At 41.8% G+C, this 25983-nt stretch overlaps 1 protein-coding gene across 7 annotated transcripts in view; it reads right to left on the minus strand.

Moving 5' to 3' along the window:
* trim9 (tripartite motif containing 9) overlaps positions 1–25712 on the minus strand; it is a 42273-nt gene extending 16561 nt beyond the window's left edge. For 4 of the 7 annotated variants that reach the window (XM_026151507.1, XM_026151506.1, XM_026151505.1 and 1 more), the window contains exons 1-3: positions 24662–25708; positions 8907–9002; positions 7892–8014 (exon numbers count right to left, since the gene is read on the minus strand). In XM_026151507.1, the coding sequence (XP_026007292.1) occupies positions 7892–8014; positions 8907–9002; positions 24662–25495 (1053 nt within the window). In that variant the 5' untranslated portion in view covers positions 25496–25708. Of the gene's footprint in view, positions 1–7891; positions 8015–8906; positions 9003–24661 lie in introns of all 7 variants that reach the window. The other 3 variants (XM_026151509.1, XM_026151508.1, XM_026151510.1) reach the window with 2 other exon arrangements.
* Positions 25713–25983: the final 271 nt, after the last annotated feature.

Below are 25983 nucleotides of genomic sequence, written 5' to 3' on the forward strand. Positions count from 1 at the left end.
TTCAACGATTCACTGGATACTCCTAAAAATCTTTGGATTTGTGTTTTTAAGCAAAATCTCGAGATCGGTCAGCCCTGCTCAGGTGACATTACAGATTCTAGTAAAAATATCTGCAGCGTTTCATCCTTTTGCTGGGCTTTAGAAATGAGCGAGCACTTACAAAGCCTTACTGAGGCGGCGTGAACTTAAATGAACCAGATTTAAAAATTCGGCTCCACCTCTGACATTCATACAAATGACAACAAAAAGCAGGCTTGACCGCTTGCCTGGTGAATTAATATTTACTAGGACACACTGAATCATTTTCAAACAACTCTCTGGAATGAATCAACGTTTCTCTCTCTGGTGAGAGAAGATTTCATTTCACCTCTGACAGTTCGGTTTACATTTCTGTGGCTGAAGGCCAAACCATCCCTGCTGTGGCAAGCTGGAACATCCATAGCCCCGCAGTGGCCTGGCAGAGCTCCAGGAAAAGGCTTCTTACTGCTGTCGCTGCCTGCTTAACAATCACTTCACCGTCCCTTGTCTGCATGTGAAATGTTTTAAATTCAGTGTATAAAGAATATCTCTCTTCAAGGTGCAAAAGAAGTGCTGCCAGCTTTCATTACATCCTTCCCTTATTGTCATCCTCCTCTTTTCTCTCTCAGATTCGATGCTCCCTAACAGCTTCTCTCAGCATTCTAGCCATCCTCCCTGAAATCTGCTTTAAATCAGCTTCCCAATAAGATATAAAAACTGCCGCCGGCAATAGTGCTCTGCCAGATGATCTCCGGATAATCAGCGCAGGGAAGATTCATTCGTCTGAATTTAACCGAGAATGAAGGGGCTGCAGCAGCTTGTGGTGGGACGGCAGTGGAGCAAATTTAGCATCTTGATGAGAGAAATTAATTGAGAGACAGAAAAAGAGAGTGAGAGATGGTGGATTGAGAGCCAGAAAACACAGTGCAGGACAGCGGTAGAGGAAGGCAGAGTCTGCTGCGTTAAGTGGGCCACAGTCTCTGCACAGCGGATACAAACTGTATCCTCTCATGTGGCTGGTAGGGTGATCAAGCACTTTGTCACAGAAGCTCCACAGTGATGGTAAAACAACAGGAAACCGAGGGATGATGAAAATGTAAGACAGTGATAGTGCTAAAACAAACAGCAGTTTTGATAGCACGTTTGATTTCTTCATAGTAGGAAACACTGAGAAACGTGTTTGCAGTGGAACAGGTGCTTATTAAATAAATGAGCACATACTGGAGTCACAAATACTACCTCATAAAAACACACTAAAGACACATTTTACATGGGAAATGCACTGGAAACTACAAACCTCATTCACCTATTCATACAACTGCTTTTTTAACCTAACATCCACACACTCACACTCTGATGGATGCATCGCGGGAAACTCTCTATCTTGCCCAAGGAGCTGGGGATCAAACCTCTAACCTTCCGGGTGGTGTATGACTGCTCTACCTGCTAAACCACAGATGCCTTAAGATGCAATAACTGTTCTGTAGTTACTTCAGCAGTTACTGTTTCTCTGTGTTGTTAGCTGCTGAGGAGGTAAAGCTTCTTCTACCATTTTCTATTTGTATCTGCTGTAGTTATTAGGCCACTGCAGCACTTGTGTCTGTGAGCTACTGTGGCTGCAGTCTTTGAAACTGTCCCCTTCCAGGACACAGGATAACATTTGTAGACCGACAAAAGGGGTGTGTATGACAATCATTAAATGAGGGTCAAATATAAAAGAACACACAGAAAAATAGTTTGTTATTAGAAACATTAAACATTAAGGTGTGTGTGTGAGGATATGCTGCACAGTGGAGTGACGATAAGAGGAAGTGACAAGTGCCACATCCACTGAAAATCAGCTGTCAGTGAGAATCTGTTAGCGTTTACTATTAGAACTGAAGCAAATACAGCAGTAAGCGACCCATGCATACATGCATAGGTCAAAATAACAGATTTGAAATGCATTTTCTTTACTGACTGATCTCAATTATTTTCTCTTGTTTTTGCAGAAGTCCACACGACAGACAAAAACCCAAACATGTTTACCCGGGAAAACCAGTCACGCATTCAGAATAATAATAATAAGCAACTACCTTCAACAATTTTCAAGCAAAACTACTGCCTAAGTTTCATAGTTATAGCTTGAGTATAAGACTATTTTCATCACTTTTATAGCGCTATAACTGTCATGGTCTTGGATCTCAGAACAAGGGTTGTGAGTCAGGAATTTCTTTTTCTGTGTCTTCATTATGGTTTGATGCTCTCAGGTATTACTGGCTGAGGGTCTGTAGCGTATTGTTGTATCGAAGCTTTAGTCATACCTCAGGGTTTTTGAGGTTTCTGGAGTTCTTTGTGTTTTGTTGGTTCTGTTAGGGTTCATAGTTCTTTTGCTTTTAGTTTTGGCTCATGTTTGAGTTTTTTTTCTTTAAATTACATTTTAGTCCAAGATCGATTTCTTTTTGTGTCTCTACTCTTGGTTGGTTCATTTACTGTATATAATTGCACTTGAGTCTTTTAGTTTTCTTTTAGTATTAATAGACTTTGTTATTTGAGTTTTTCGGTTGTGATTTGGTTTATTTTTCCTAGTTTCCGCGGTGTTCCTCATGTCATATTCAGTGCGTGTTTATTGACTCCATTATTTCCTGTTTTAGACAAATAGGGTGTGTCTCTTGAGCATTAATATGAGTTTTACTTCCTGTCTCTTTGTCTTGATTATGTTCTCCTGTGTCTCCTTCCTAATTAGCCCTCTCTGTGTATGAATAGCACTTTCTTCCTTGCAGTCTGAGTTGGCTTGCCTGTTGTACTTGCCTTTTCTAGTTTCTCTGTCCCTGCGACCACTACAAACTTTTATACATATTAACTAGCTATTTAAAATGTTTATCTATTATCCATCTATTTTCTTTTGCTTATCCGGTTTACGGTCGCGGGGTGGCTGGAGCCTCTTCCAACTGCCATAAAGCCAGGGGGGAGATGCACCCTGGACATCTCCAGGGGGGGAAAAGGACCATACTAGCAAATGGTTTCAACAGGTTGTTCATAGCTTACAATGTCAGTTGTTCAGCCATACTTTTAACGAGCTATGACAACCATTTTTTTCATTACTTACACTGATATAATTATAATTATAATCTTCTGAGTGTCTTTTTCTACTGCCTAGCCATTACTTTTTACTCAAACTTATTCAGTTCCAATCAATTCTTAAATGGTAATTCTGGCTTTTGTTGTAGATTACCTCCAGACTACTGCAGAAGTACCCCTTGAGATACAGCCCTTGTTGGGAATCTCTGAATTAAACTCTTAATAGAAAAAGCGATCATATATCTTGAACATAAATAGCCTTTAGATCTAGAGTTTCTTGTCTTGATTAGTTCTCTATTGATTGTCAGGATCTGACAGAAAAGATACAACTGTAGTGGCGAGTAAGACCCTTATACAACATTAGCAGTCTCAACATTAACAAGTAATCCTCCCACACTGAATAACCTTCAATAACAGGCTCTGCTGCCTATCTCGCTGCAATGAAAACTGTCATTCACAATAAGAAAATGAATCATTTGAAATCTGCCTCCGCTTTTCTTTATACTTCCAACCACATCTCTAAGCATCCATTCGGTCCAAAATACCTCCCATGCCTAGTTAAAAGTGAGAAGGACCCTGAGAAGGAGGGTTCCCCTGGAGTAACACAGTCGGTTCAACAAGGGGGAAAGCAAGTGGAAATAAAAATAGCCGCAGAGCCGCTGTACTCATTAACCAACCCGAGCTGGGTGAACAAGGGACCTAGCAACCAGTGACAAACTTTGCATGAAGCAGGAGAAGATGCAGACTGACTTCGTTTCTGATTCACTTTGTGTTGCTCTAATCAGCCTTCATCTGCTGAATCTGTTCCTTGAAGAATCCAGTGAAAGAGATTGAGAGCATAAGAAGTGGGCCCCGTTTTGATCATATTCAATACAATCTTCACATTATATTAGAGGACCGTGCTGATGTTTTCTTTTTTCATGTTTCCGTCAAATGAAATGTGCTTTACAGAAAAAAATCCATCGCAGTGAATTTAATTACATTCAACATTTTTGCTGAGATGTATGCAGTTAAAAGCATCAGCTATATCAAAGGAATAGTTTGACATCTTGAGAAAAACCAGGCTTTCATACCAGGAGTTAAAAGATGCATGCCCGAGCACTATATCTGATGATAAAGCCAAGAGACATTTAGCTCAGAATAGCAAGTGGCGCAGTTGAAAAGTGATCAATATACACAATAATATACACAAAAGACTGAGGTGACTCGTGTTGTTACTCTGATGTTGCAAGGGGGTAAGCTTGTTTTCCATGAAAAGACTTGCAAGAAAACCTCCAAGGCTGAAAACCAAAGCCACCTTGGAAATGCCAGATCTGCAGTTCTTCATCATCCCAGAAGTATAGAGTTCCCACTGGTTCATGAATTCCATCATTTTATTAGTAAATTACTAATTAGCATGTATCTGCGTCTGCAATTCATGCACCTTGCTAAGGCTTTAGCCACACAGACCTAGAGGCAACCTCTCGTTGCCGGGTAAAATTGTTCACAAAGAGGGTGCTGCACCCAAAAAATCTTTTTGATTACTTTGGTCACCAGCAGACTGCTGTGGTCACATGTAGGTTGCATGGAAGACGCTAACTTTGGTGCAAACACTTGCAATCTACTCTCAGAGCAGTAGTGAAACTTGAAAAAGTGCAATGGAAACAGAAAGCGGAGAAAGTTTGCCTTCTAAGTAAAAGCTGTGCCGTACCACTGCAACCATCACAGCAGACTCTTTTTCTGTGTCACATACATCTCTGGGACCAGTTTTGTGCTAGTGATTGCAAGCAACCTTCAACTACTTGCAACTAGCCAGGGAGTACACATTACTCTGTGGGCAGGACTCTAGGCCCGAGGCTTTGCCAAGTGTGCTAACTTAAGAATCAATAATTTGGTTTAAATATTGACACTGTTTCTCTAAAACTTTAAGATAGAAGCAATCAAATGCTAGAATGGAGGCGTCAAAACAGGATTGAACAAACCAATAGGTGACATCATCCATCTTTTATATACAGTCTGAGAGCCTTTCTCTAAACCACAATGTTTTCATATCTAATGAAAAGATGTGAGCTATGAACAGATCTGTAAGGAACCGAGTGTTACTGAAAATGTGAAGTCACTTTTTTAGATCTTTTCTTGTTGGTGCATTAAAGTGCTTGTTGGAAATTTGAGCCTCTGGTCTATCAGAGTCTGATGGAGAACAGAGCTTTTTTACACACTGACATTCATGTTTTTCGGGTAGCTTGAGAATCCACAAAAACTTTGTTCTGCAGTCGACTCAAGGAAACCACACATCAGAACTGCTGGACACTCAGTCCTTAGTATTTACAGCAAAAGAAATAACAAAAAGAAAGAAGACTATAAAATGCTTATGGTGATAGATTATCAATTAAGCCAGTTTAAAGGCCATGTGATTTTCCATCTGACAGAAACTGTGAAAAATTGCTTCCTGGAGGGAAAAAAATCTGTCAGAAAACTTTTGAGGTTAAAAGATTAAGCATGCGGTTTATAGCCAAAGCCTGCAACACAATCCTTCAGGCTACAGAGAGGGCTGCAGCCTGCCCTGCTCATGTCCGGCTTTGCGTCTAGGAACCCGAGGGTGAATGAGTCGAACAGGAAATTATATTAGGCTGTTGGAGACCTATAACAGATTGCAGGTTTTCAAAGGTGACTCAGGTAATTTTTTTGATTATAATTCATCCAATTGAATAATTCTTTTACAAGACATCAACATGGCATTTAGTATGTCGTGTTTTAGCTGTGCACAGATGGTTTGAATCAGCATTTAGAAGATAATCTTTACAGACTGTCTGCTTAAAGGAGACCTATCTGGGGTTCCTTTTGTATCCACTCCAAACCTTCTGCCTCTGCTGCTTCTCTACACAAACACATGGGTCAGTCCTCCTGATGTGCTGGAATAAATGAACCTGACTCATGCTATGAAGGACTACTTCTCGCCTCCACAGCTTCAAACAACAAGCCCAACGTGCCTCAGTCACCATGGCGACCAGGCTTCCTTGTCAGGAGCCAGGACCAGAGGAGAGCAGCAGGAAGCTCTGCTGGAGATGCCAAGTGATCTGCAGCAGCCTCGTTTTAAAATCAGACTCAATTGATTTAATGTTTTCTGCTCTTTTTACAGCTTTTATTGTGAACCTCGTGTGCTTAAATAAGCTGTATTATTCAGGCTATATCACTAGTTGCTCAACTGGACACCATGTTTTATGCAGCTATCAGCATTTATAAGCACAGACATCAAAAACTTCAGCATCACCAAGAGCGTAGCAGGACAGAATTGTGTCTCATTCAGCCACAGCTGCAGGATGAATGTCCATGCCAGAGTTAACACAGTTCCTGGAGATGACCTCAAGAAAACAAGCTTCATCTCAAATGATCCTTTCTCTCCTCTTTTAGCTGTGCCTCGTATCTACACGAGTGAGCTACGCTGCCCTCCAGGGGACAATAGGAAATAAGAGAACGCACAAAACTTCGTTTTCTTGCATCACTGACTCTGTGGGAAACTCCTATGATTGAAGAGGTACCCCTCAGTAACCGAGAAGCACATTCACATGTGAGATCAGCGCGGAAAGCATGAGAAAAATCTGACATCTGCGTTGGAGAAATGTGTTTCTCCAACATTAAGATTCAGCGTACGACACATGCAGACACCGAGCTGACAGGCGGGATCAAATCAGTACTGACATGCATTAAAATTCATCTGTGTTGGAGGTGTGAATCTGTCCAGTGTCCCTTAAGATCCATCCGTCTTTGAAAATTCATCCACTGAGAGGACACAGTTCATTTTTCATGTGCATCGTGCCGCACACCACTGCAAACTAAAATCATGCCTCCTATAGGCAAGAAAACACTGCAGCAGTGACGGCACTTGTAATAGCCGAGTTTCTGAGAATCACTGTAGTTTAGCCAGTGGTGAGGGTTTAGTGTCCCTATTCTCTTCTATTGCAGATCCTTAGGAGAGTATGACTATGTGGTGTTTATTGTGTCATTTTTTATTTACAGTTTCAGGAGATTACAGGAGGCAAGAATGTCACATCAAGGATGCGAGTTGAATGTAACTGATAGCCACAGTGCCTCCTGTGGAAAAGTAATTTCCATGAACATCACATCTAAAACATATATATATATATATATATATATATATGCTGGTCCTGTATGCCCACATGTTGCCATGCACAAGCCATGTTCCTCAAACCACCTACACGTGTGAAACCTCAATTCTACAGAGCAACCAAGTGTGAAATTGGATGCTGTACAGCACAAATGTATCTCTCCATCCTCTCATCTCACTTATGTCCCCCGTTCAACGTGTTGCAGATGGCTTAAAGAAAAATGCAGCTCTTTATGCATCTGAAATCGGTGGCACGGTGTACGATTTCTCATTAATCTTTATCAAAATCGTTAAGATACTGCAAAACCTAAAAAATGCAACTGGAAATACATAATACATAACTTCAGATTCTTTAAGAGCGAAGAGATTTTCCTCACGACTTTGTATTTTATCCACTACAATATGAAACTTCACTTACAGCGCCAGCTCATCCATCAGTCACAATCACCGCCCTCAATTTGTCAAACCAACACTGCAAGATTATACAGCAGCAAACAACCACTATGAAGCAGATCAAATTTAAAGTCCCAACCTGGCAACTTCTAAAGAAAAACAAGGATATTTTTAAGATAATTGTTTCGGTTTGCACTTGTGTGGCTCATGAATCAATGCCTCATTAGGGTTAACGCCTCATTATCCATTTAACGCATCCAGCCTTCTGATGCATACAAGTGGATTCCAGGAACAGATCTTGTCATGCTCACTCACCTTCAGCTTGTGTTCGTGCTCTTTGTTTACTTGAGACAGCAGCTGGGCCTTGCGCCGGTTCAAGGCGTCGATGAGGGCGTCGCACTGCGCCACCAAGCAAGCCTCAAACTCCACACCGTTCTCCTGCAGGAAAAATTTACAAGAAGCTGGAAAAGCAAAGCATCTGAAGACAGAAAATATGCAGGAATTTGCAGCTGGAAACAAAACAACAACAACAAAGAAAAAGATGGAGGATACTTTTAAGGCCGTGTGCATCACTTTAATAGCAGGAGTAACAGTGAAATACAGGAATGACACAAGAGTTTAATGATGGGATGGATAGTTTGCTGAGATACCTCCTCCTCAGACGAGAAGCGTGAGTAAAATCATCATGATTCATGCATCAGCAGAGTAATAAACTTGACGATTACGCCTCACGCTGTCACTTTTTCACACATCTTAAGTTTTTTTTTGTTGCTCGTCACCTCCTCTCTACTCTTTTACCTCACCCTCACCATTTCACACTGCGTGACAACTATCTACGAGAGGTTTTAATCCCACCTTCCTCCTCTAATCGCCCTCATAAGCTGACCAAAGCTTTGTCTCCACATGAGCATCTAAATTTAGACCTGGTTAATGTGTTAGATGGAAGAAAATAATATAGATGAATGTGATTAAAGGGGAATTCCCATTAATGCTAATATAACCATGTGTTTCTGTAAATGTTAATCTTTATAACCACCTTTGTTTTGCATCCTGAGCTCAAATTTGATGCAAGCATCTTTTATAGTTTTATTAAGATAGTATCTTCCCATCTGGCCCTGTGCAGAGTTCAAGCCAAAGATTAGAAATTGAGAAATTCAAATGAATACAATAAGCCTTTTTGTGTCTGCTGCTCACGGCAGCCAGTGGACAGTCTGGGATCACAGAGGGGGATTACAGCTTGGTAGAAGAAAATATTCATGCAGATTATGGGTGTGTGCAAAAAACCAAACAAAACAAAAAAACCCACGTGTGTGCGTGTGTCTGCGTATACCTGGATATGCTGGACCATATTTTTTAGTTGAACCAGGAACTCTTTGGCCTCAGTGGCTCGATCTGACAGGCCGTTGAGGGCCTGGGACAGTTGACCCTGTGGAAAGAGACAATAAAGTATAATTACATGGACTTGCAGTACATTCAAATAACAGATGAAGTGCTGAATCCTCAGAATCTAAAGAAGGAAATGAATCTAAATTATAATCAGAGCCATATTAGTATTTAAAAACTCCAGGGTCATACACAAAGACTGCAAAGATCTAATGAAATATAAACTTAATTTTGGGCCAGTTCATAGTGATACAGAACATGAACCTCTAGCTTTTATTCCATTAATCACTTACTGGGTCAGAAGATTCAGTAACAATTTTGTTTATTTGCAGCTTTCTTCATTTCATTTGAAAACAAATTGCATATCTTTGTGTTTTTGGAAAAAACGTGTAATTTTGTCACCTTGGTCAGCCTTTTGAAGATTCAGCTGGGCCTTTCCCCACACAATTTTTGCATTAAATTAGATTAATGGAAACTGAAGATAACCATGTAATTGATATGCCTCGTGGACTATCAGCTGCTCTGTCACGCAACCATCCTTTTTGTAGTCCTTCATCCTTGTTGAATAGGGGCTAACAGTGGATTTTGTTGTCTTAACTTTTTAACTCAAACCTCACCTAAATATTTCCAACCCCGACATCCTGTTTTACACAACAACTAAGGCCCCAAAACTATTCCGTGAGACCTTTAACACTGACAGGAAAGACACATGGAGGCAGCCCAGCAAGAGTTATTTTGGATGCAGATTCCAGCCCTGACAGTTCATCATGTGCTACAACCCCAGATCAGAAAAAGTTGGGATGACATGCACGATGCAGACTAAAAAAAACACTTACATATTTACTTTGGCTTTTGAATGCAGACAATATGATCGACTTTATTTCATTCCTGCAGTTCAGGCTTGCAACAAATTCCCAAAAAACATTTGAATAGTAAAGCAATAAACACATATGAGACATTTAAGCACTGAGGATACCAAGCAACAAAATGTTTCAGGTGTTATTTTTTACCTTTCCTCCTGCAAACACATCTTTGTTGCATTTTTGTTGCGTTTTAAAATTCTCCACATATTTTCTACTGGGGATGGGTCAGGACTGCAGGCGGGCCTTTATTTTGTTTTGTTGAAAAGTGCATAGATGTTGTTTTACTTGTTGGTGACAACAGTCTGGATGGCGTTTTTGTCTTTGGTTCAGAGCACACGGTTTCCATGTCTTCTAAACAAAGATCTGGGATACCGATTGTTGTGACCAGAACATGTTTTCATCGTCACAGATCAACATGCAGTAAAATTTAAATTTGCATTTGTGAATGTAATTGGGATTGTAGTGCTTCATAAAGGTTTCCCACAGAAATCCTTTGCTTTTATTGTTATATCAGCTGTTGACGGATGACAGTGATGTCTGAGCGACTGGGGTCACGAGTGTTCAGCGTAGGCTTCCACCTTTCCCCTTTATGCACTGAAATTCCAACAGATTTCTTTCTTCTTTGAGGAACACCATTTTTAAATATTTCTACAATTTTCTCTTGCATTTCTTGAGAAACTGGAGCAAATCTGCCCATCTTTGCTCCTCAAAGACTGCAGCAAATCAGGATCACGATCACCTGTTGACATCATGTTGACGGAAGTCCTGTGGAACGGTTGTATGCTAACAAATTAAATGAAGATGAAAAAAGAAAAATGTGAAATATCTCGGGTTCACACTGAAACGAGTGGGTTTCTTTCTTTCTTTTTTAAATGATTAACTCAAAGGCACTCAACATGGGCCGACTTACAAACAAAGCTGCTTTTGATAGCGGCTGAGAATCTGACATTTTAAAGTGTCTGAGCTTTCACCCCTGAGACAAAATGCACTGACAGCCTAATTTTCTCACACAAAATGTCATTTTCAGCTTAAAACTGAGATGATATGTACATCTATAAGCATTTAACTTTTGCACTGTTAATGTTATAGCTGGGACTCTGGTGTGTGAAGCACATATGACGGGAAATGACATTGTTGTCCGTGTGCGCTGACACAGAAACGCTTTTGAGATTAGTTTTTCATGTATGTGAAGCAAAGGCTGTGTGAACATGGAGGTGACAGGGAGAGAGGACTTGGCCTGACCCTGTGGGAAACTCATTCGCTTGAGTGAACAACCGTCAAGCTGGTGGGTGTATTGTCTTCTGGGAGTAAACGAGGGCACTGGGCCTTATCTAAGCAGAAAAGAAAAACTCCACTTCAACGCAGGAAGACAGCAATAAAACCAGCGACTAGCTGATACAGTAGAAAACGCTGTGAAAACAACTCATCACACGCAGTCTGCTCCTCTTTGTCAGCCCAGCTCGTGGAATCTGACGTTGGCCGGACGAGTGGGAATCAATCTGCAGGGGCCGACAGCTGACCTTCGACCTTGATGTTTGGGAAACCATGACAGCTGCCGTTAACATGAGTCTACTGCACTGCGGGACAGTAAGACCTGGTAACAGCTGAGCAAAGATCCAAATGTAAACTTTCTTTAATTGTGTGGGATTTCAAAAAATGTCCTCTGTGTTATTTAGGGCTGCATACTTCAACACTGCAAAGAAAAGAAATGAAAGAGAAGACTTGAAGTGTAAGTTTTCTTTCATATAAGAATAAAGTAACAACAGATTTCTATGAATTCTGAAGACCTGTTTGACCTCTTATAAGTATGTACTTATCAAACATTAGTCTAAAAAAATGGCAAACACTTGTAAAATCGGAAAGTCTCAAGAGGAAAAACTGAAGTCTTTAAATTGCTAATCCTGTCTTATCAACTAAAAGGTAATCCTTTTACAGTGCAATAGCACAACTGCAGCACATTTTGAATATTATGAAACAATGAATCCAGCAATTTGGCTCTCTTGACTGATTACCAACATTTAAGCATAAAAGAAGAGCGATAATTTACTTTATTAACCCCCAAAGGAAAATGTATTGTAGTAGCTGCAAATTCACACAAATTACTAAAAAAGCATAAACTACATAAACCAAGAAAAACTCATGCAAGCTACAAATTTAAGTAAAAGATAATAAATATATGATAAAATATGGACTATAGCTAGAATTTAAGATATTTGAATTGTTGCTATTGTAAAATTTAATGAATTTCATAATTTTCTTGTACATTTACAATGACAGGGCTATTCTATTCTATTCTACTTACTGTTATGAAATAACCCGAGCTCTTTGGCTTCCATTGAATCCACTCACACACTTCTGGTCATGTGATCACTAGCCACGACTTAACTGCTATTTTGGACATGTGACAATGTAAGGTCAAACGAAAAAGGCCTGAAACCATCTGGCAGGCAGTGGTCAAGAGGGAGGAATGTGTATTTTCTAACCTGTGGACGAGTCGTTGGTTGGCAACTGTTGGGAAATCGATTGGTGAGGGCCCCATTCGCATAGGCCTAGAAACTGGTCAGTGGTCCCCTGGCAACCACTGGTCACTAGTGAAAAATGCGTATTCCTCAACCTTGTGATTGCTTTAGTCACTAGAATATTGCTCTTAATTTGAATGAAACATACCGACTTGTCAACAACTTGTTCGTCATGTTACAATCAAGATTACAGTTTAGCCTCAGAGAGACCAGTCAGTGATAGAAAAATGAGTATTCCCTGAACAGTTATGAGCTGTGCGTGATTGCAGTTGCAGGGGAAATGATTGATAAACTACAGCCTGGTCAGGGGCTACCTGGAAACCACCTGTTGCTAGGCAAAAAATGTGCAAAAAAACCTCCTTGTGATTGTTTCGATTGCTAGCATTTCCTGTGATGATGTTTTGAATGGAGTTTTCTACAAACACTGGCTGGCTAAATTCTGAGCAGTAGCGAAATGTTGAGTGCATCACTGAGGCACAACTTTTACTTTGGAAGCAAACAATCTCTATTTCTGATTTATGTTTCATTATTTCAAGTTTTATTACCACTGGGCTAGCCAGTGACTAACGAGATCACAAGAAGCTTTTTGGTGAAGCGCCCTTTCTGTTACTTTGTGCATGTGACTTCACATAGCAACAGCCAGCAACCATGAATCACTCGCCAGCAAGTCAGGGAACACACTTTTTCCCCTAGCAACCGTTAACCAGTATAACGAATAGCTCTTCACACAACAGCGTGTTTCTTCACAACTGTAGTAAATTTACCAATTTTTTTCAGTTTTATGTTCCAGGTTGTTTCTAGGTTGAGCTAAGTGTCTTTCTTGCAGAATTTTTTTTTTAAAACTTTGTTTTGTGTACAGAATAAACAAACAGGATTTAATGAGCTTTAGATGTGCTGGTGGGCAGATTTCCATGTTTTCAGTCATCTTTATGCAAAGCTTTCCTGGCTCCAGCTTTATAGCTACTGCTCAGACATGACAGCGTTACCAATCAAACTCTTGGCAATGACAGAAATAGAAGAATTTACCAAATGTCAAAACATTCCCTTAGATAAGGAAGACATCTTCTGATTTGAATTCAAATCCACAACAGAAAAGAAAAACTTTCTTTTTTTCCAACTCACTCACTTTTTAGGACAACCCTTTTGGGTTTCTGAAATCAATCGGCTGCACTCTGCCTGGATCGCTAAGCCGCCACCATCATTTTAAGATCCTGTCAATCACACTCTGGTGACTTCATCACCGATCAGCCGGTCCTTCACACCTGCCCTTTCATCTGTCCTAAACTGGGAGCTGGTTTTCACTCTCGGTTCTCTCATTTTGCTCTCTGATACAGTGATGGATACTGTGAGAGCTCGAGCCTCGCCTAGTTAACAGTCAGCTTGCGTTTGGTGACAGAGCAGATGAAATGAAAAGCACTCGATTGTCCGGGGGCGTTTTTCCGCAGTGTCTGTTTGAGAGCCTGCAGAGCTCAGTCCTCAAAACCAGGTCAAAAAGTGCCACGAAAGTGGAGGCTGGTTTATTTTTGCACAGCTCACGGCGACTTCCTGCTCTGCGGTGTCCACGGTGCCAAGACCGGCAGGTCGGCATATGGGAAGACAGACTTTAGCAACAAATCAAGAAAGCTGAGGTCAAGTAGGAAGAAAACTTGTTGTTTGCACCTCAAGTTCTGTCGCAGATTTTTTACATTTAATGACTTATTTTTAAGTAAAAGCTAAACTATTCATGACAGGGAAAAAAAGACTGAGGCCACATCTCTAAGGCAAATATATAATTTGCTTTGATTATTTTTTCATCCAAGTGCTCTTCATACAATTCAACTACACAAGCTGGGAAGCCATTTTCCCAATTTTGCATATAAATGAGAATGAGAAGATGGAAACAACATGGAAGCTACAAAACAGTTTATAAATTTATGGATCAGAGTTTTAAACGACATGCTGATATTTGTTTCCAGTATATTTGAAATATATTTCTTTATATCCTCCTGAGAACTAGCTTATTCATTTATGACCTCTGTAATGGACATTTGTTTCTGGTCTATATCTTTTGACATATTTGAGCTACCCTACTAAGTCCTGATGTAATAAATAGAGGATATCCTGGGCTTTCAATTGATATCTTGTGTGTTTTCGTTTGGTTTGTAGGTACTAAGTCAATCAGCTACAAATACCGAGGTTAACTGAAAAACACTCAGGTCTCTGTTGAGCCACACCTCTTAATCTTTGAATTCAGGTGTTTTCAGTCTCATAAAATCAAGAAATCAGCCAGGCAGGCTACCTTTACAAGAATTTGTGGAAGAATAACTATTCTCACTAAATTCAAGTGTGATACTGTAAAATGATGTCGTGAAATTTCATCCCTCCTAAATGTTCCACAATCAGCTGTAACAGGTAAAATTGCAAAGTGGAAGCATTTAGGGACTGCACCAATTCATTCATAAGCAGGAGACCACCTAAAGTTGCCAACACTCTGCTGAGACAATAACTACAGCGCTCCAAACCTCATTTGGCATTAACATCAGCACAAAACCTGTGTGCCGGGATATCATGATAGCATGGGTTATGATGGCTGAGCAGCTGCATGCAAGCCTTACTATTAGATAGAGTGGTGTAAAGCACACAGGTTTGGTAAAAACCAGAATGCTGCCTGACTGCATTGTACAGGTTGTTTTTCTAAAGTTGGCCTGGGCTTCTTAATTCCAGTAAAGGGAAATTTTAATGTTTCAGCTTACTGTACCAAGATATTTTGGGCAAATCTAGGCTTCCAACTTTGTGGGAACATTTTTGGCAAGGCCTTTTCCTTTTCCTTTTCCAGGATGACTGTGCCCTAGTGCACAAATCAAAGTCCATAAAGGTATGGTCGGATAAGTTTGGCGTGGAGGAAATTGACTGACTGGCACAGAGCCCCAACCTCAACCCCATCCAACACCTTTGGGATGAATTAGAGCAGAGACTGCGAGCCAGGCACTCTCATTCAGCACCAATATCTGACCTCACAAATGCTCTTCTTGATGAACAGACAAAACATTTCTATAGATTTGTGTAGAAATATTTCCCAGAATTTTGGAAACTTATATTTGCAAATGAAGGGCCAACTCAATTTTAATGTCTATGGATTAATGTGTAGGTGGCCCGATACTTGTAATGTGTGGAAGACTTGCTGATGATATCCCAAGGAGATATTTTACTTCATCCATTTGTTACAGTTTTTATTCTTGTGTTTTTGGTTTGCATGCAGCTTGATGAGATTTTCATCATTTCTAAGATGATTGATGAGAACATTTAGCGATAACTTAAAATGCACGACATTTACATCTCATCTTCCTGCATTTGCATTTTCATTGCTTTTAAAAGAGAATATATTTCACTGTCATGGCATGATTCATGCTACTGTGATATTAGTTCTGGATGATACTCTCAGAGAGACTAGGGCTTTCTAAAAGTTTCAGCTGAATCCTCTACTTACATTAATGCAATGCAACTTCAAGCTTGCCCTGGGGATAAAATACATCTTGTTCAGGGATAGTGGAAATAAAAGCATCATGCAACGTTAGACTGGAGAAGAGGATGGTGCAATGTTTTGGGATGAGCTTCGAGGGGTTGTTGAGTTAGTGGGGTGGGGGGGCTTAGGATATAGCTGCTATTTGGAAGTACTAATCATCTTATTAATTAAGCCAAGTGGGAACACGTGCATAGGATGAATAATTCACCACCAGCTCCGGGGCCATTCTGCATGTTTCATTTTCTCTCCGCGGCCGAGTGAACTAGCCAATCTGTCACAGGAAAGCGCGAATGTCAGAAAGGCATCAGAGCCATTTTGGATTAAAGCACCCACTAGGAAGTGGGAAGTGCAAGGACAGTAGGAGGAAGGTATAATGTCACTGCATAGCTCTTAAAATTAGAGAGGTAGAAAAGTAAAAACACTCCGTGCTAATTAAAAACACACATAGGCACAAAACTTTCCATCCCTGTCACTGCAAAGATAGCATTTTGAGTTCCCATAACCTACTTTCAAAAATTGTGGCGATACCTCTCTGTGAAATGCTCCGCTCTCAGTCTTAAGTACTTTCTTCAAGTACTCTCTTTATGCACACTTAATCCCGCGTGTAATACACAGTCATTTTGGCTACATACTGTAAACAGACATAAGCTGACAGAAGGTCAACTTCTGGATGACAAAGACACAAAACAAGCAAACAAAATTAAATAATACATTTTTCTCCACAGCTTCCAGATGAAAGAACGTGAAGATGAATGCAATTTTACACAGCTTGATTACTGATTGTGCTTTTCTCTACAGAGAGACCAACCGGAAACTTTAACATGAAAGATTGTGGTTGTTTACATGAGCTGAGGCAATCCTTGGAGAACTCAGTCTGCAATATTCAGCGGGCGACTTGATGATATTTTGTATCATGGGAACCTTTTGTTGTTAAAAATTTAAGCCCTGACATGTTGGAAGAGTTAAGAGTCGGCACAGATTGTGTTTCTCCTCTGTGTTTAACAAGATCCCGTACGACACTGTCTTCTGCAGGGAGAACCTAAGTGGCTGGTGCATTATTCATCGCTTAAGTCATCAATAATGCACAAGGAGCTGTTAACTATCCACACACACACACACACACACAAAAAGACAGATAAAACTAAAATAATTATAGTAGGGGATTTGAAAGTTGCCACAGTTTCTCCATGTGACAAACTGAGTCATTGTGTGAAGGACCCTTGGGACAGCACCGCAGGAAATGGGGCAGAAGTGATCTATTCTTATCAGTGAGGCCAGCGTCTGCTGCAGATGATCAAGAGGCTTACCTGCTGGTCTAACTGAAAATGTCAAATGGATAAAATCAGGCAGAAAGTACCTGATGATTGGAAATCATTTATTTCTTTACTGACAAGTGCACGTGTGGCAAGTGTCCATTCTAGGTACTTGGATGGTATAATCTTTATGATCAAATTGCTGGTGAGCTTGGCTACACAGGGGAAGTGGAGGGACCACTAAGTAGTTTTAAACAAGTAGGAATATATGCTCAGTAACTAACCAGCAGCAGAATTATGGGCAGTGGCCTAAGCAGAGAAGCCCAGACATTCCTCTCTCTAGCCACCTTCTCCAGCTTATCTGGGGGAACACCAAGGCTTTCCTGGGCAGCCGAGAGAAGTAATCTCTCCAGCTTGTCCTGGGTCTACCCCTGGGCCTCCTCCTTGTTAGACAGGGGTGGGGAACTCCAGGCCTCAGGGGCTGGTGTCCTGCAAGTTTAGATACCACCCTGGGTCAACACATCTGAATCAAATGATTAGTTCATTACCAGGCCTCTGGAGAACTGCAACATGTTGAAGAGGTAATTTAGCCATTTAAATCAGCTGTTTTGGATCAAGGACATGTCTAAAACCTGCAGGTCACTGTCCCTTGAGGCCTGGAGTTCCTCCACCCCTGCTGTACGACATGCCTGGAACACCTCAGCCAGGAGGCGCCCACGAGGTATCTTAATCAGCTCTGAGGCCCTTCTTGTATGGAGTGGTAATGGACAGGCTGACAGATGAAGTTAGGCAGAAGTCTCCTTGGACTATGATGTTCACAGACGTGATCTATAGTGAGAGTAGGGAGCAAGGGTAAGAGAGCCTGGAGAGGAATAAAAGTCAGCAGAGACAACACAGAATACATGAATGTGAAAGAGAAGGAGACAGGTGTAACAGGCGCCCACGAGGTATCTTAATCAGATGCATAAACCACCTCAGAAGACTCTTTTTCATGTGGAGGAGTGTTGGCTCTACTCTGAGCCCCTGCCAGATGGCCGAACTCCTAACCCTATCTAAGGGACAGCCCAGCCACCCTGCTCATTTCCACAGCTTGCATCCGAGATCTCGCTCTCTCGGTCACTACACACAGCTCGTACCAGGTAAGGGTAGGGATGTGGATCGACCAATAAATCGAGAGCTTCGCTTTCACAATCAGCTCTCTCTTCAACATGACAGCGTCCACATCACTGCAGCCATGGTTCCAACTCATCTGTCGATGTCCTGTTACTGTCTTCCATTTCTTGTGAACATGATCCCGAGATACTTGGGACAGCAACTCGTCTCTGACGCGGAGTGGACACTCCACCCTGATCCAGCTGAGGACCATGCCCTCGGTGCTGCTAATTCTCATACATGCCACTTCACATTCAGTTGTGAACTGCTCCAGTCCGAGCTGGAGGCCACCACCTGATCAAGCCAACCGGAACACATCAACCACAAAAAGCAGAGATGAGATTCTGAGGTTGCGAATGCAGAATCCTTCAACCACTTGGGTATGCCTAAATATTGGCATTGTTTGTTTTTAATGCATTTTGAATCGTCGTCTTGGCATAGGCCAAAGATGCCTATGACAGTCTCTATTAGGTATATAAACTGGTACTTGCACCTTTATACTCAAGTTGAGTACTTTTCACCCAGTCGTGCACACATTCACTTTGAGAAACACTCACTCAGACTCTGATGGATGCATCGGGTCTGATTTGGGTATTTGGTTGAGTATTTCGCCCGAGTATTTGTAGACGAACTGCTCTACCACCTGAGCCACAGTCACAGCAACATTTTGTGCCAGGTAGAAGGCCCTGGACAGTTCATCATTTCTATTTCATTCCTTTAAGCAAAAACAACCTACAGATGTCACTGAAAAGCCTGAACACTGTTTCGTAACTGGACCGTGTAACTCTTCCTATTAAATTAATCGTTCAGCTATATCCATACTTGAAGCTAATTAGACAAGACTCTGAGAACAGATTGATGATAATTACATCAGTGCCACTTCAGGGTTTGCCACTTTATGGTCAGGACAATGATGTTGATGATGCTGATGATAAATCTGTGAGTTATGCCAACAAAAACAAGGTCAGTGCACGATTTAACTTGTGCTGCCCACGTCTCAGTTTGAGCTCACTTTTTTGGTGTCCCTATTTAATAATGTGGGCTGACTGTTTCAGAGCAGCCAGATGTAGCAGAGCAAAATAAATTATGCCGTTTAAAACATTTGACTGCTTGAGCTGAAAAGAATAACTCTTTGTTTGTTCCTTTCCCAGTTGGGTCACAAAGGAGAAATGGCACTGTGGATTTTCTAGGCATTTATCTCTCTCCAGTTCCATGCCTGGAGCAAGCTATAATATTCAGACAGTCTGTGTTCTCACCCGGAGAAGTTATATAAAAATATGTCAGTGTTTTCTGTGCAAACCCGACTCATTTACCTCACTGATGAGACCTTCAGTGCGGCTCTGCCTCTCCTTCCTGCTCATTCTCTGGTTCACTTCTTCTCTTTGGGGTGTTTGGGGTCATTCATCGCTCTCATTTTGCTGCTTTCTTATCTCCCTCTTTCATTAACATTTACACAGATAATCTCTTTACATGGCAGCTTGAGGGGTAAATATCAGCGCCTTTAATGGAGCAGCATCAACCTAAACGGCTTTAAGACACTGAAGCTTACGCCCACTGTGAAAATTCATTCTTGAAAAACCTCAGGCCTGACTTTGCCCTCTGCATTTATTAGTGCTTTCTTAAACAATTGAGCAACCGTGTCTTTTATCTACACAGAGTCACTTATAAAAAAGACATATTTAAGGGTAGTGTGAGCTGTATCACTGCACGGCGTTGGACTATTACTGAACAATGTTCTTATGCACTTACACTAACTAGACACTTTATTAGGTACACCTGTTCAACTGCTTATTAACATAAATTTCTAATCAACCAATCACACGGCAGCTCAAAGCAGCAAAATGCAACTCAATGCAATTAGGTATGCAGACATGGTCAAGATGACCTGTTGAAGTTCAAACCGAGCATCAGAATGGGAAAGAAAGGTGTTTTAAAGGATCTTGAACGTGGCGTGGTTGGGCTGGTCTATTTCAGAAACTGCTGATCTACTGGGATTTTCCCACATAATCATCTCCAGGGTTTACAGAGAATGGGCCGAATGGACCAGTGAGAGGCAAAAATGCCTTGTTGATGCCAGAGGTCAGAGGAGAATGCTGGCTGCCTTGAGCTGGTAGGAAGGAAACAACAATTCAAATAACCGCTTGTTATTTGAAACAGATGGCTACAGCAGCAGAAGACCACTTCTGTCAGCCAAGAACAGGAGAATTAGGCAACAATTTGCACGTCTCACCAAAGCTGGATAACATAATATTGGAAAAACCTCGCCTGGTGTTATGAGTCTTGATTTCTGCTGCAACATGTGGATGGTAGAGTGGTTTAAACAACATAAAAATTGAGCCATCCTGCTTTTAATCAACATTTTAGGCTGCCGGTGGTGGTTCAAACTGGATAACACGCCATAAAGCTCAAATAATCTCAAACTGGCTTCTTCAACATGACAATGAGTTCAATTCAATTCAATTTTATTTATTTAGCGCCAAATCACAACAACAGTTGCCTCAAGGCACTTTATATTGTAAGGTAGACCCTACAATAATACACAGAGAAAAACCCAACAATCTTATGACCCCCTATGAGCAAGCACTTTGGCAACAGTGGGAAGGAAAAACTCCCTTTTAACAGGAAGAAATCTCCGGCAGAACTGGGCTCAGGGAGGGGCGGGGCCATCTGCCGTGAGTGGTTGGGGTGAGAGAAGGAAGCCAGGACAAAAGACATGTTGTGGAAGAGAGCCAGAGATTAAAAACAAGCAATGATTCAATGCAGAGAGGTCTAAGTTCACTGTACTCAACTGGACTCGATAGTCACCAAATCTCAGTCCAGCAGAGCAGCTTTGGGATTTGGTGGGACAGGAGATGAACAACCAGCAGATCTGCAGCAACAATGTGATGCTATCATGTCAATATAAACCAGAATCTCTGGGGAATTTTCCAGCAGTTTGCTAAGGCAGTTCTGAAGGTGAAAGAAAGTCCATACCAGAAATGGCAGGCTGTAACTAATAAAGTGTCCAGTAAGCGTATTTTGAACGAAGCCATCATGCAAAACACCTTTGAGTTGAAACATTTGTGCAATAATTAACTGTAAGCATGACACATCCTTCTCATTACTAATTAAATACAGTATTGGACAGTTTTTTTCTGCTTCTCTTTATGTGGCTGTCCCGACAGTCCGACAGAAGGGTTAAAGCAGGAAAGGACAAATAACCTGCTTCTTGTATGTGAATTTTTAAGGCTTTTCCTTCTCTCTCACTGAGTTTAACAGAAGCTCCAGGTAGCTTCTTCTTCTACCAAGAAATTACAAGTAATTACATCAGCTTCAAGGCTGAAACAAGACTTTAAAATGTTTCCCGGCCACGTGACCTGTTCTGTCTGTCCTCATTAGCTTGCTTTTGGGGCCACCTTGAATGAGAGCTTGTAGAGCATCAGTTTGGGTTAACTTAGTGTCACTTTCTGTTAGACCTTTTTTTCTTAATAGGAGTAAAGATAAAAGATAGCACATGTGCAAACCCTCAGAGTCAAACCTCTTGATTTATCTCCCTTCCTGTAGCAGGAAAAAGAATCTGCTGCAATCTGTTACCTATTTTCTACACACACACACACACACACATGCAGTACATTCAGTTTGATTAATCACCTTTAATTGCCACTAAACATAATGAGTGGCAGACCGTGACTTGGATTGCATTCAGTGACCTGTTATGACATCCGTGAAGAGTTGAGGACCACTCACTGTGTAGCAATTTAACACACTGATGATACCCCTTTACTCTTTTTAATGTGATTCATGGAGATCAACACTAAAGTCCTGCCACCACATAAAACCTTCCAGTACAAAGTCACTCTTTCATTTCTGCTCTTTCTTGATGACCATTTTGGTTTAGAGTGACCAAAAGGAGAGCTTGGAGATAAATCAGGGTGTTTTATTGCCTATGAGACTAGAAGAGAAGCCAAGAATGCGTTTGAACTAATGCAGGAGGAAAGCATGTAGAGCGCAAGTGATCTGAAACAGCATTCATTTTTAGAACGCAGCAGAGGGGAGAAGTGTAAAGCATGTGGGGTGGATTCCTCATGGGGTCCAGTATCTTAGAGACCTTTGCTGCTTTGTACTTCAGGAAGAGGGATTTGGCTGTTATGGCAGCAGGTGGTTAAAGTCGTTTACAGCAAGGAGAGAAATGCTGCAGAAAGATGGAGAAATCACTGTTTTTCTGCTCAAAAAGACAAGAAAAAATGCAACTGAAAAACAGAACAGATCCTATTAAATGATATCACCACATTTCCAGCTCTGAAGTGTAAATGCTGCAGGTGTGGATTCGAGATCAAGATCCTTAGTGTGGTACTTTGTGCATCAGCATTAGACAGCAAAGATGAAAAATTCGCCGGCTCAGTCACAAAAGCGCACAGATCAAACAACCAAAAGCTTTGATCAGTTTAAACATGAAGGGGAATGCAAGATGTTTATGGGCATTTCTAAGGCTGTGTAAGTATATGGGTAAGCAGGACATGCTTTTTGAATACTGGTTGGTTTTTCTATGGCTACGGCAAAAACCTTGAAGCTCAAATAGTTTTCTTGAAGTTTGCAACTGTGCTGTTTTGGTTCATTTTTATTAACCCGTCTTTCCAGAGGTAGGCTTTTTGGGAAAATGCTGAAAAATGTAAAGCCTGCTACTTGCCCAGTAAGGAGAGTGAAAATTTGATTCCATAGGGGGCCAGATTCTATCATGCTGGTTTAAAGATGCTCAGGTGGAGGAAATACACAGAGCTAGGACTGTGTGCAAAATGTGAAGCTTTATGAGATGATCCATCTCTAATATTTGTGCAAGTGAAGAAGAGAAATGACCCCTAAAAAGGCACAAATCCATCATTTTCCCTTTGCAATGTAACTTAATCAACATTGTTTGATAAACCTGTGTCTGTATTTTGGCATTAGCGCCAGAAATCTAGGTTTGGTCAGTCTCTACTTCATACTGGAGGGGGGGGGAATCAGTAAATAAGCTAAAATAAGTTGAGATTTCTAATCGTTACATAGAATATTTGTTTGTATTCTTGTCATTTTGCAGTAACTATTTATCAAGATGTGAAAAAGCTTTTTCTCCCAAAGATGACCATGCTCAGCTCTGCCAACTCTGAGCTTTGAGCCATCTGTCACAGCTCCGTGGGCAGCTTCAGATGATCAGATGATAGATCAGAAATAACCAGGTGCCGTGAGATACAGTCAAAAAAAAAAAAAAAAGAAAAAAAAAGTGCCACCTGCTGAATATTGGCACTAAAATTCCTGGTACCACTGATTGGTTTCTAAAAATACTATTTTTCCCATTTTACATCCAAGCATGATTACGCAGAACAGATTGGCAACTTTTCATGTGATGGAAATTTGATATGAGCGAAATGTTCGACCCCATCTGATATTCCCAGCAATTTTACAGTTGTCTATCGCATCTGAAGTGACACTCTATCTCCCTACAAGGAATGATCGGAGTGGGGTGCTTTTAAATTGTTGTTCTGGAGACATATAAAACCAGATTGCTGAGTATAAATGATGAGGACGGGGAGATAATGATGTGCTTGTGTTGCTTGTGCACCAGCACTCAATACATTCATTGTTTGGTTTTTTTTGGTTTTATCATGGAAACCAGGAGACACCTCCACTACACAGCATGCTCCCTGTGTGTGTGTGTGTGTGTGTGTGTGTGTGAGTGTGTGGGTGCATGTGTGAGTTATATCTAGCTCTACATTCTTCCCTTCTTCATTGAAGGCTGGAGTGTGGAGGTGAGGGTTGCTGGTGCAGAGGCGTAGATAATCTCAGCTCTGCCTCTCCTGCCCACAACAACTCAGCTTCCAAAATAGCTTCTCAATTCACACCACAGGCCTGCATCTGTGCTTCACTCCCCATTCTCAATAAAGCATAGCTTCAGTGTTTGCCATGCCTAATGATCTTCAGGGCGCCTGTGAGCTGTCAAAGCACTGAAGGAATTTGATGTTGGCATCTCGTGAGACAGATGGTCATCATTTACATGGTCATGCAAACAGAAAACAGCAGCTTCTAGTTGTCCACTTATGAGGTAAAATTAAAAATGAGCCACTGCCTTTCGGGTTTGTTTGGCAGTGTTTGGCTAAAGGCAGCGTCACATGAAGCTGGACCGTGTATCAGGCAATAAAATGCATCCTCTTACTATTGTTAAACACTCATTTAAATCCAAAGCGGCAGAACGAACACCCCACAGCTCTGTACCTCTCTACCGGATGCTAAGCAGAGCTGACACGACAGCGCAAATTATTTCGAACACAGACTTGTTGCTCAGCTCAGAGGATGTTGAATCATTGCACAGAGCGGCCAAAAACATAAATAAAGACAGAAACAGACGCACTTGTAAGGGACGAAGACAAATCTTAGCACCCCGATCATTTTTACGCACGTACCTTGTGCAGTTTCCACATTGCGCCTAAAGCTTTGACCTCATGCGTGCCGTGTTTCCCTTCCTCCAAACACTGATAACATACAGGCATCTTGCACTGTACACAGTACATGCTGAGATTCTCCAGTTCGTGCTCTGTGCAAGTGGAAATTTTGCGGGGACTGGCGCGGCGACTTATCCGCCCCTGCGCCGGCGGCACCAGGCGATGCTTGGCGAGTGGACCGCGGGGAGGATGGCAGCGCAGGCGGCACGGGTCGCAGTAGAAGACGTCGCACTGCTCGCACATCACGGTGGCCTCCTTTGGACTCTTCTCACAGAGCTGACATTTGAGAGCGGCCGCTTTGCTCTGCTGATACCTGTCCACCACCCCCTCCAGCACCCTGTTCTTGGGGAACCCGCGGAGTCCCCTGTCATCCAGGATGAGGCTGCGGTGACACTGCGGACAGGTGATGCAAGAGTTACGAGGGATCGGAGTTAAGGAGCCGGGGTGCGGTAGAAGGTGCTGCTGCTGCGGCTGAGGGACAGTCGGGGGGAAAACCCGAACCCCGTTCGGTGATTTTTGGCAAGGGGTGGTCGGAGCGCTCACGAAGCCCCCGTAGGAACCGTAGCCACTGTCCGCCTCACTATACAAACTCATTTTATCCAAATCCAGGTAATCATAATCGGAGACCCCGGACCCGGAGGCTCGGCTGCTCTGTGGAGACTCGGCGTCGGGGGTCTGCACAAGAATATTCCGAGCACAGGCTAAGCAAATGTTATGGGAGCACGGCAGTATGATGGGCTCCCGGTAAAATGAGCCGCAAACAGGGCATTTTAACTCTTCCTCCATTTCATCCATGGTTGCTCCTGAGAGGTGAGAGATTCCTCCGGGGTGTGCAAATAGAAACGGGAGAAGTTTCGGCAGAGTTTCGGCAGAGCCTCGGGCTGCTCTCTGTTTGCGCGTAAACGAAGCTCCAGTCGCGTTCTGCTGTTAAAACTGCAAGTGCAACCTTGACCAAATGAAAGGCATCAACGAAAAGGAGGCATACTAACACTACTCACCAATAAGCACGCAGCGTCAGCTCAGGCTGGATTGCTATTGGACAACCAGTGGATTCCAAACAACCATTGGACAAATGAACTGTCGGCGTGAAGGTCCGTTAATGAGCTCTAGAGCGATATACACAGCAGACACTAATGCGTGTGGACATCAGTGAATGCACAGGATAATTGTTTAGAGCCTTAAAAGGAAATCAATAGAACAAAATGATTACTAAACACAATCTGAACTCAACATCCGTCCTTCATATGCTTTCATTTAACATGTGACATCTGTAAAAAAAACAT

Source organism: Astatotilapia calliptera, chromosome 19 (assembly GCF_900246225.1).
Source record: "Astatotilapia calliptera chromosome 19, fAstCal1.2, whole genome shotgun sequence".
In the NCBI taxonomy this organism is placed as follows: domain Eukaryota; kingdom Metazoa; phylum Chordata; class Actinopteri; order Cichliformes; family Cichlidae; genus Astatotilapia; species Astatotilapia calliptera.